Here is a 12314-nt window from a genome sequence, read left to right on the forward strand (position 1 = left end):
CAGGGTGAATATCTCCTAAACTGTGCAGGTTTAGGAGATATTAATTTTACCTACAGGTAGAAATTACCTGTAGGTAAAAATAAAAAAGCGGAGTATACTACCGCTTTAAAGCCTCATGCACACAGGGCGTTTTTACAGCTGCTTTTAGGAGTATCAGATGTTTTATTTTTTCAGCTTAAAAAGGCCCCTCCATGTTATTCTATGGCCTCATGCACACATAGGCTTTTAGGAGCTATAAGTGGCATAGGCGTTTTTAAGCTGTAAAAAGAAACCCAGGGCCAGTGCGTTCTGGAGCAGCAGTTTTAAGCTGTAAAAACACCTGACGCTGCTAAAGGCTGCGTACAGCGTTAAGCCACATCAGACATTTTTAAGTTGTGTAGTTGGATTTGAGTTGGGAAAATAGAGGAGGGCCAAAAAAGGCTGCTAAACGTGGATTAACCCCAATACAAAATGCTTCTAAAAGCACATTTTTACAGCTGCTTTTTCCTGGTGTGAAAAACTGGTTTTGCAGCTCGTTTTTTCAAACGCCCCATGTGCATGAGGTCTAAAAGAGGAAGTAAACTTGTTTTTTATTCAAATGGCTGACAGGTAGGGTATTTATGACAGAAGAGACCCTATTGGTCTCTTCTGCCATAAAAGCATCCTTCTGCCTCTCAACTGTCATGTTCACTGAACCGCGCATGCACAGCTCAGTGAACATTTACGCCCCTGCGCGGGAGCGAATTAATTGCGGCCTGGCCTATCAAGTGGCTGAAGGCAAGGGACCCGGAAGGAAGACCAGGAGAAAATGGTAGCGCCGGGGGCCCGCTGGATCGGTCCCAGAAATGTGCTGGGAGAACACCACATGACATGTAAGTCTTCCATAATGTACTAATATGCTGTGCATACTAGTACGTTATCACATAAACCACCCGGGGGGCCTTGAAAAAAAAAAAAAATACAGCAGACTTTACTTCCACTTTAATATATTGTAGTTTACCAGTCTTTAGGCTAGGTTCACATCTATGTGGTTTCCTTGCAGCCACAATTATATCAAATGAATGGGCTGCTGTACAGCAGCATGTTTTTGGTAAGGGAACACATGTGACTGACACCCAGTTCTGCACCCACATAGATGTAAACCTACAGTTATGGCAAAAAATATTGGCACTCCTGTATTTCTGTCAGATAATGCACAGCTTCGCCCAGAAAATTGTTGCAATTACAAATGTTTAGGCATTCTCATGTTTATTTTTTTTTTGTTTGTATTGGTATGTCACATAAAAAAGTGGAGAAACAAAAATCTGACACATACCATGCAAAACTCCAAAAACGGACTGGACAAAATTATTGGCACCTTCTCAAAATTGTAAGAAATAAGTGCGTTCCAAGTTTGTGATGCTCCTATAACTTGTAATTAAACGCCCCTGTATCAATTAACAATATAGAAATCACACCGGCAACCAGTTAAATGGTGAAAAATTGACCCAACCTTTCGGTTGTGTGTCACACGGACCATATAAAAGGGAAAGAACGGCAAAGAATTGGCTGAGGATTTGAGAACAAAAATTGTGGAAAAGCATGGACAATTGCAAGGTTACAACGGCATCTCCACAGATCCTAATGTTCCTGTGTTCACTGTGGGCAACATTGACAAGAGGCTTACAGCCCATGGCACTGTAGCTAATCCTACTGGATGTGGACAATTTGATCAAAGAGTTTTCCAACACTTACCTGAGGAAGCCAAAATCCTTTTGGAGAATGTGCTGTGGACAGACTAAACAAAATTACAGCTTTTTGGTAAAGCCCATCATTCCATTTTACTGTTTTCAGAAAAAGAAATGAAGTCTTTAAAGAAAAGAATACAGTCCCTACAGTCAAACATGGTGGAGGTTCGCTTAGGTTTTGGAGCTGCTTTGCTGCTTCAGGCACTGGATATCTTGACTGTGTGCATAGCATTATGCAATCTGAGGACTACCAAAGAATTCCAGGGTGTAATGTAGGGCCAAATGTCAGAAAGTTGGGTCTCCGTCAGAGGATATGGGTCTTACAGCAGGGCAACAACCCAAAGTACAAGTCAAAAAAGACCTAGAAAAGGTTTCAGACAAAGCGCTGGAGAGTACTGAAGTGGCCAGCAATGGGTCCAGATCTAAATCACATAGAGCACCTGTCGAGAGATCGCAAAACAGCAGTTGGGAAAAGGAACCCTTCCAATCAGAGACCTGGAGCAGTTGGCGAAAGAAATGTATTCCAAAATCCAGTAGAGAGGTGTAAGAAACTCATTGATGGTTACAGGAAGCGATTGATTTCAGTAATATTATTCAAGGTGTGCTACCAAATAAATTGAGGGTGCCAATAATTTCGTCCAGTCCATTTTTGGAGTTTTGCGTGGAATGTGTCAGATTTGGCCTTTTGTTTCTCCACTTTTTTTGTATTATACCAATACAAACAAAAGAAATAAACATGAGAATGCCTAAACATTTGTAATTGCAACAATTTTCGAGACAAAGTGGTGCATTATCTGATAGAAATTCAAGGCTGCCAATTTTTTTGGTCATGACTGTAGTCCATGATGTGATGGCTACATTAATTTTCCTTTTACAGGCTTTTTTTCCCCACTACTTTCCTCTGGTGCTCCTGCCAATCACACAATTCCTGACATAAGGTGGCAACACTCACTCTAAAACAACAAACAAACACAAGGGCGCACCGGCCTAGTGCCTTATCCCTTGAGCAGGTTTATTAAAAGAAATAGATTAAAAATACTCACAAACGAGTTCTTGATAAAAACAAATCAAACAAGGTATAAAATCCTCAGCAGCGTGGTCAGGAACTGGTCGCCCCCCGAGGCTGTATAGGCTTACGTGTTTCGAGACAGCGCCTCTTCCTCAGAGCCTAGAGAGCATGTCTAAACCCATGCTCTAAATAGTAGAAAATGACTCAAAGAACCAGGTACAATTGGATAGGGTCCTCCCTCTCCAGGGCGTGTGTATGAGGTCCCCACCCACATCCACCTGTCCATTTTGACAGGATAGAAGTAGTAATCAAATCCAACTACTAAAAGTGTAAAATGTTACACGAAAATTCTATACACAAAAGAAATAAACATGAGAATACCTAAACATTTGTAATTGCAACAATTTTCGAGAAAGTGGTGCATTATCTGACAGAAATTCAAGGCTGCCAATTTTTTTGTCATGATTGTAGTCTATAATGTGATGGCTACGTTCATTTTCCTTTTACAGGCTTTTTTTCCCCACTACTTTCCTCTGGTGCTCCTGCCAATCACACAATTTCTGACCTAAGGTGGCAACACTCATACTGTATCCATGAAGAAGCAACACTGTACACAGGAAGGACTACCAAACAATCCACTACTCAAGGATGATAACACTTGCTTAAGATAATATTTCAGAGTGCACAGGAACTCTTGCTGCGTGAAGATTTTAATACGTTCTCTAACCTTTACCACTGCTGTGGAGTTTCATTGGAATTGGTACCATTTTATTTAAACTATCTGTCTGAAAGACCTCTTTACGGTCAGAGAAAAACACAATTATCAGGCTGGTAATCACTAAAAAGTCTACTAATATTTGTAGGCCAAATGTTCTTTTTATGCACATTTGAAAGCTTGGCATTATTTCCACCCAAAGCAAAATATAAAATCTTGCATTTGTCAAGATCAAGCAAACAGCAGTTCTTTAAATAAGCCGGTGTTCCAATTATCTGGAACATTTTCCTAGCTTCGTAATTGCATTATACCTTGTACTGTGTACATGTAATAGAATGAAGTGTACAGTTTAAAGATATCTTACTTGTGTTACATTCTCCTGCTCCCACTGTACTTTGTATCCCAGCACTGTGTAGTTTTGTAGACTCAGAGCAATCTCTTCCCATTCTAACATCAAACCGGATTCAGTCTTGGTGACATGGACATTCTGCGGAGCGAGTGCTGGCACTAAGGACAAAACAAAAACGTGAACATCGGTCTAGGATCTGATTTACAACTGGTACAACGAAAACGAAAATGCAGCAGGCTTCATTTAAAGATATCCTATCAATGCAGAAAAAAAAGTCTGAAGTAGAATCTATAAAAAACAACATCCTCAGGGTGCGTACTGTATACCTTTACCCCTTCACTATAGCAATAAGCATATATGCAGGAGCAGGGCGCATGGGTCTTAAGCTGGCCATACATGGATACGTTTTTTTTTTTTTGATCAGCCAATTGGTTGATTGAAAAAACTAAACAGGTCCCCCCAGCCACACAAGTAGATGGAGGGATCCTCCCCACTGTTTTATTGTATTCTGACAGCGGGACTCCTTCACTGTCAGAATATACTGATCAAATAAATACCATGAACAAAAAATTTTCAACAAGCCCACTCTTGAGAAAAGGAACGGCTATAGATGGATTGAAACTCGGATGGTCCCTGGTGAACCATCCAAATTTCGATCCATCTATGGCCAGCTTTAACCTCCAGCCACCATGCATTTGCATGACTTTTTTGTTCTGGGGTGCCCTCCATTGGTGCCCTCAGAACTGTGACCCAGCTGTCACCAACAGCTTACAGTTAACTACCAATGATTGAGAGCCGGTAGGTAGGGCTCCCAACAATATTAGCACTGTGCATTCACAACACAGGATCGGAAAAACCTCCTACCACCCTCAGTCAGGCATCACGGCCCATTTAAAGCACAGGCTCCCATCAGCATAAAGAGGTTAAAGTAGACATAAACCCTGACTGAACAACATTTGGTTTTCACACTTATCCTCCTTTACTGCATCTGAGTGCTGCCGATCTCTTGCAACCTTCTGCATGGCATTTCTTGGGGTTGACCACAGAATGGACTGTGTCTTCATAAGGTGTATAAAAAAAAGCCATTTGTAGTCTCTGCTCCAGCCTTGTGCATTATCTAATATACCATTTATTGCAGCAAACACAAGCGGATATACTCACAAACCAAGCTGAGTGAAAAGCAATTAAACATTAAGGGAAACCAGCTTCAAGAACCACCTTAAACAGTACTCAAGGCAGGAATAGCTGACTTAACACAAGCAGAACGTACACATTTCAAGGGTTATACCTTCAGAGGAGGAGGGTACAACCCCTGAAATACATTAGCTTCTGTTTGTGAGTATATCCAGTTCTGTTTCATACAATAAATGGTATGTTAGGTCTGTGTTTCACAACGATTTTTTAGTCCAGGCACCCTTTAAAATTACGGACAGCCTCGAGGCACCCCATTAAAAAATGTAAAAAACTATTTGAATAGTTATACATATTGCAGCAACATACACACATGTAGGGCAGCCAGCATTGGAGGTGATTTATTATTTGAAAAGCAAATACATCTTTGCATACTGCTGCTGACTAGTATTCTAATGTTTCTCTTCTGCCTGAATTTCTCTTCCTCGCTCAGCTAATGTGACCCCAGTGCTGATGTAGAGGAGCAAGGGAAGGACAAACAATGATGCTGTGCTCAACGTCCTCCTTATCGAACGATGATGTCATTGGTTATTAAGACACTGGTGGCTAGAACTTTATAATGGTACAAAATGAAAACGTGGCTTTGTAGAACTAAAAAGAAGGCTTGATCCACCCGCTGACTTGTACAGTGCCTTGCGAAAGTATTCAGCCCCCTTGAGCTTTGCAAACTTTTGCCACATTTCAGGCTTCAAACATAAAGATATAAAACTGTAATTTTTTGTGAAGAATCAACAACAAGTGGGACACAATCATGAAGTGGAATGAAATTTATTGGATATTTCAAACTTCAACAAATAAAAAACTGAAAAATTGGGCGTACAAAATTATTCAGCCCCCTTAAGTTAATACTTTGTAGCACCACCTTTTGCTGCGATTACAGCTGTAAGTCGCTTGGGGTATGTCTCTATCAGTTTTGCACATCGAGAGACTGAAATTTTTGCCCATTCCTCCTTGCAAAACAGCTCGAGCTCAGTGAGGTTGGATGGAGAGCATTTGTGAACAGCAGTTTTCAGTTCTTTCCACAGATTCTCGATTGGATTCAGGTCTGGACTTTGACTTGGCCATTCTAACACCTGGATATGTTTATTTGTGAACCATTCCATTGTAGATTTTGCTTTATGTTTTGGATCATTGTCTTGTTGGAAGACAAATCTCCGTCCCAGTCTCAGGTCTTTTGCAGACTCCATCAGGTTTTCTTCCAGAATGGTTCTGCATTTGGCTCCATCCATCTTCCCATCAATTTTAACCATCTTCCCTGTCCCTGCTGAAGAAAAGCAGGCCCAAACCATGATGCTGCCACCACCATGTTTGACAGTGGGGATGGTGTGTTCAGGGTGATGAGCTGTGTTGCTTTTACGCCAAACATAACGTTTTGCATGTTTTTATGTTTGAAGCCTGAAATGTGGCAAAAGGTCGCAAAGTTCAAGGGGGCCGAATACTTTCGCAAGGCACTGTATATAATTTTTGGATAATTTTTAGGCAAGGCACCCCTGAAGAAACCCGAAGGCACCCTGGTTGAAAAACACTTTTAGGTAATACACAATACCCCCCAACTTGAGCGCCGAGGAAGTCTTATTTGTATCCTCTATTGAAAGTCTGAGAGACACAGCGCGTGTGTCAGGCAACAAGCGTTTTCAGAGAATGGTTACTCAGCAATGGCAACCCCCATATTTTTGTTGACATGAAACCTTAACAATAGGTAATGTCTGTAGATGACAACTCAGCAAGCTGGAACTTACAAAAGGAGCAATGATTCATCAACAAAATGGAATCCACATAGAACTGTATTTTTAGTACTGGGTGGAATTCTCTTAACATACCAGTGATATTATCAAGCAGAATGTAACTATTGTGCACAGTAAACCCTGAACACTGTAATACTGCAAATATTAAATGTAACTAATAACTGAGATGTTGACCAGAAGCATTAGACTTTATCCACAGACCCACGTCTCAGAAAATAACAGATGATACATTAAAAATATATTCTGCTTCCATTTGAAGTGTCACAATATGTAAGTACAGCTTAACATCTTCTACTAACAATACCAAAATCACAAGGTGATGACACATGGGGGAGATGCTGAGATAGTGAAACCATGATTCAAGCTGACACAAGATAAAAACGGTTCTTGGTACTAGCTGCTCCAGCTCTGCCTTAACAAGTCTCATCATTAGACGGTTCACAGACATTTGTATATAAAGGGGAAAATATGCAGAACACATCCAAAAGAATGTTCAGCGAAATATAGAAAAATGACAGGCTGTGCAAAACGGATTCTAAATGAATCCTGAGTCACCTCCTAAAGGACGGTAATGGAGATGCCTTATGTCATCCTAAGGGAAGTCTCCTGGAGACAGCACTATAACAATCATTATTTACAATATGAAAGGTATTTTTGGGTTTAGGTTTAACTTGTACATTTCCTCCCTGTACTTGCTGAAAATGTTTTAGCTTGAAAAAAAATAATGCAGCTGCAACATCTAAGGACTAGCTAGCTGAAAAATATAAAATGTTTGTTCTTGGGTTAAATTATGCTTTATGACTTCAGAAAGATTCAACCACTCTGTCCTGGTGACCATTGTCAATTGAACAGAAAGTGGTGGGAAAAATAAAATTGTACAGTTTTAGTAGTGATGGAGGCGTTAGATTGGTTCAGGACTGGTGTTGACTGCAGTTGGACATTTTTTTTTTTTAGGGTTCAGATGAGAGTGACGTGTCCTTCCTATTAGATGATCTTCCTGACTCTTGGTACAAATTAAGTCTAGGAAGACCACATATAGAAGGCGGCCTGGAAGCAGGAAGTTCAGTATCCCAACTTTTTTTTTTTTACTTAGCATAGGCATAAAATATGCCAACGTGTTTAAGGGTTCTTAGAATCCCCCCCTTCCCAATGCCGGGACAAGAGGGGTCCATTTAGTGTACTTTGTGTTGAGTTATTTACTTTAAGGTCATCACAGAGGACAAGGGGGCACTCTTGCGGGGGTGTCCAAACTACGGCCCTCAAGCTTTTCAGGAACTACAATTCCCATGAGACATTGTAAATCTCTGAAAATCACAGAAATAACTAGACATGATGGGAATTGTAGTTCCTGAACAGCTGGAGGGCCATAGTTTGGACACTACTGGGGCCCAGAGGAAAGGAGATTTTATTTCCAAATATGGAAAGGTTTTTTTCAAATTAAGAGCTGTGAAAATGTGGAATATACTCCCTCAAGAGGTGGTTCTGTCCAGCTCAGTAGAGTGCATTTAAAAAGGCCTGAATTCTTTCCTAAATGTACATAATATAACTTGATACTAATATTTATAGGTAAAGTTGATCCAGAATACATCGGATTGCCTCTCAGGGGATCAGGAAGGAATTTTTTCCCCTGCTGTAGCAAATTGGATCATGCTTTGCTGGGTTTTTCACCTTCCTCTGGATCAACTGTGGGTATAGGATTGTGTATATGGGATTGTATGATTTTTTTTTTTGGTTGAATTAGATGGACTTGGGTTATTTTGCAACCTGACTAACTACGTAACGTTGTAGGATAATCTAGCACCCAAGGTGAAGGTGCCAAACTGCACCCCCACCTCCCCAAGATATATGAGCATTATGTAATCAGAATCCCCTGCCCCCGAAAAAAAAAAATATATTTTCTTTGCCAGCCAAAACTCTCACTATATTAAATTTCCCCACCTCCCAGCAGAAATCTTTGACCTCCCATTCCTCCTCTAACCTCAAATCCTCGCTCTCCACAAATCTCTCCTCTTAGCACAAATCCCACCTAGACCCCCCATTACCCATCCTAGCACTCTCCTTTACCTCTCAAAATTTCCCTCCGAGCACAAATCCTCTCCCAGCACAAATATCAATGCCCCCCCCCCTTCCCCCATGTCCTAACACAACCCTCCTCCACAAATATCCCCATGAGCACAAATCCTTCTCCTCAGGAGAAATCCCCCCAAATCCCCCCAGCACAAATCCCCCTAATCATCCAGACTAGCTCAAACCCTCTCCCCCAAGTCCCCCTTCCTAACACAAACCCCCCCCCAATAAATTGTTCTTCCTAGCACAAAGCCCCCCCCCCCCAATCTCCTCTCCCAGCACAAATCCCCTCAAAATCCCTCTTCTTAGCACTAATCGTCCTCTCCAAATTTCCCCATGAGCAGGTCTTTCCCGCAAAACAAATCTCCCCTCCTAACACAAATTACCCCCCCCCCCCCAAATTTCCCCTAAAGTACAGCAAATGTTCCCTTCTAGCACAACCACCCTCCCCCGAAAAAAAAAAAAAATGCCCCTCCTAGCACAAATCTTTCCCCTCAAAACCTCCTTCCTAACACAAATACCTCCTCCAACAAACTTTTTTTCTTACTGGCTGTGTTACGGCCTTCCCCCCCAGGCTCCTCCATCTTTTGACACACCAGAGTTAAGAAGGAGTCTAGGGCCAGCGGACCTTCAAAACTTTCTCCCGGTGGGGAGAATTGCTTGGCTGCTGCAGGGGTAGGGGAGAGCAGCTTGAGGATACCTGATGTCAGATCGGGACTTTAAAGAGTCAGCTTATCCTGCACAGTCCCGATCTGACATTTCTGATGCAGGAGTGGTAAACAGCAGGCAGAGGACCTGAAGGGGAGAGAGAGCACCTCCTCTCGGCTCTCTTCTTTCCTCCCAATTAGGCTTGTAACTTGCCACGCTGAACTGACAGGAGTAGTATTGCTCCTGTCACTACTTCGGTCAGCTTGTAGCGGCAAGAACTCTCCATGGGGCGCCCCCCACGTCACATGATACCAGAGCCCAGAGCAGCTAACCCTCCTGCCCCTCCCCAGTCCTGCCCGTTCCCCCATGGATATTTAGAGCAAAGAAAAAAGTATATGGTGCTTCTAGACCACATTTTTACCAAATATTTTACAGTTCATACAGGAACAAGAATAGAGGGGAAATCTTTTAATAAGAACACACTTAATATACAGAATTTTAAAGTATATAATTTATTAAAACAAAAATGCTCCAAAGTGCTCAAATATTAATTTGTGTGCTATGAGACAACTGCACACACTATTAATGAATATAAAAAAATAAAAAGCGTATATAAGCAAACTGTGTTGCGCTGTCTCTTTAAACAATAAACTCAAATGATGTGCAGCAACCTTATTTCAATACACAGTATATGACATAGCCTTAACCATCATTGTGAACCATAGTGCTCCATAGACTCAAGCTATCATTTAAAATAAAGTCCGAAAGCATGAGAATAACACAGCACTTCAAAAGGTGTAGCTCCTCTAGCATTCATCCAGTGCTCGCCCATCTGCACGCCAAGCTGCTTACCAGATTGCTGGACCCTATAATTACAGAGGTCTGACAGACCTTAATGGTTTTCATACAGATTCCTGCTGGATCGGACATTCTCCCATTAAATCAACCATTGCTGGTCTCCAAAGATCAATAGTACTCAGCATGGAAGAGACACAGAACAGAACTCCATAGTGCAGTAATGCATGCACCTGTTTATTAAAGGAAGATACGAAGATAGGTACTTAACCATTAAAAAAATCATCGAACATGTCAGTGAAGTGCTCTGTTCTTTCGGGGCTAGCGCGATGACGTCACTGCTAAGTTCTGCAGTATGTAGTCTATTCATAGACTCCATACTTACAGCCTGACAAGAGGCAATAAAAGATGCCAAAATGTTTGTGCTACAATGACAAGTGACATAGCAGCTGGGGAGGGGAAACAGTGCCAGCGTCGTATACCAGTTGGTTTGTAGCTCTTCAAGAAAGTAAAGATTTCACGCACTAGCCCCTCAAAAAGTATCAAATCTCTTCTTTTACAGGCTACTTTTTTTTCTTTTTTTTTACAGTGGCAATAGGGTCCCTTTAAGCAAGGAGAAACTGTTAAAGGCATAGTTTTCCTTCACTAAAACTTGCATATGTAGGTGGGCACCTGTGGATAAAAACAAACTGTGCAGCTTAGACCAAAGTTAAATAATGCCCTTTTTATAGGTGTAGGACATTTACATACATCCCAAAGCCTGACTGAAAAACTCCCAGAGATCACATCATTCCTGTCCTACTGTGTTGCTAGGATGTTGCTAAGACACTCCCAGCTTTTACTGCTCACCTCCACCATCACAAGAGCAAGCTTCTTCTCTGATTCAAACTCCCTCATGTGTGCTTTCCCTACCCCAAGGTACCGTGTTTCCCCAAAAATAGGACCTACCCTGAAAATAAGACCTAGCGTGATTATCGAGGAGGGCTGGAATATATGCCCTTCCCCCGAAAATAAGCCCTAGTTTAACGTGGTTGTAAAATCCTATATTCTACTCTATTACAGTATTATATGTACAATGTGTGTGTTTCTGTATTATCGTGCCAAATACCTTCATTACAGTGCGGGCACTCACCTGAACTCCTGCTGCTCTCCCCCTCTTTTTCCAGCTGTCAGCGGGGGATCTCGGCCCATCCCTCTGCAGTGCTTGGAGCGTGCAAGAGAGCTCCGGTGGGTCACAAAGCTATTTGGATCAATAATATACAACCACTTTTACACTGGGGACTCCTGACAGGCAGGAAGGGAGAGGGGGAGAGAAGACAGGGGGTACAGGAACTGGCAAATACACACTATATGATAAGACCTACCCCGAAAATAAGCCCTACTGTGTATTTTGTTGCCAAAATTAATATAAGACCCGGTCTTATATTCGGGGGAAACACGGTAGTAGCTCTGAGCTCACTGTTTGATAGCTCACTCTTGTGATGGTGGAGGTGAACAGTAAGAGCTAGCAATCTCTTAGTAATGTCTTAGCAACAAGGCAGGATAGGGTGATGCGACCTTTGGAAGTTTTTCAGTCAGGCTTCAAGAGCGATGTAAATAGCCTACAACTATAGCAAGGGCATTATTTAACTTTTCGCAAAGCTGCAGAGTTTGCTTTGATCCACAGGCTTCCCTTACCAGCATAGGCAGTTTTTAGTACAGATGAACCATGCCTTTAGCCACTTGCGGACCCCCCCATGTACATATACATCAATGGGGTGACCACTATGTGCTGGATCACTTATATGTACGCGATATGTCCGGGTAGGGACGCACGTCTGCTACCCCATCTGTGCTGTGATTTTGTACAGCACAAAACGGTCAGCAGGTCAGGGCCAATGATTTATGGCTGGGGCCTGCTGATAAGCTTAACGAATCACAGTACAGAGCCCAGTGTTTACTAACACCACAGGGCCCTGTACATGGAGCAGCGATTTGGCTGTTTCAGGAAGAAAAGTCCATCATGTTGATAAGTAAAAGCAACACACATTACACATTGTTAAGCACACAGTTTACCACTCAATGTTATCCCCTTCCCAGCAAGTGTCAT

The 12314-nt window shown here is 42.0% G+C and overlaps 1 protein-coding gene across 1 annotated transcript in view; it reads right to left on the reverse strand.

Moving 5' to 3' along the window:
* TYRO3 (TYRO3 protein tyrosine kinase) overlaps window positions 1–12314 on the reverse strand; it is a 248018-nt gene that overhangs the window by 140658 nt on the left and 95046 nt on the right. The window contains exon 7 of the mRNA XM_082275310.1: window positions 3795–3937. Coding sequence (XP_082131436.1) covers window positions 3795–3937 — 143 coding nt within the window. The remainder of the gene's footprint in view (window positions 1–3794; window positions 3938–12314) is intronic.

This window comes from Pelophylax lessonae, assembly GCF_965119305.1.
Source record: "Pelophylax lessonae genome assembly, chromosome: 13".
NCBI lineage: Eukaryota > Metazoa > Chordata > Amphibia > Anura > Ranidae > Pelophylax > Pelophylax lessonae.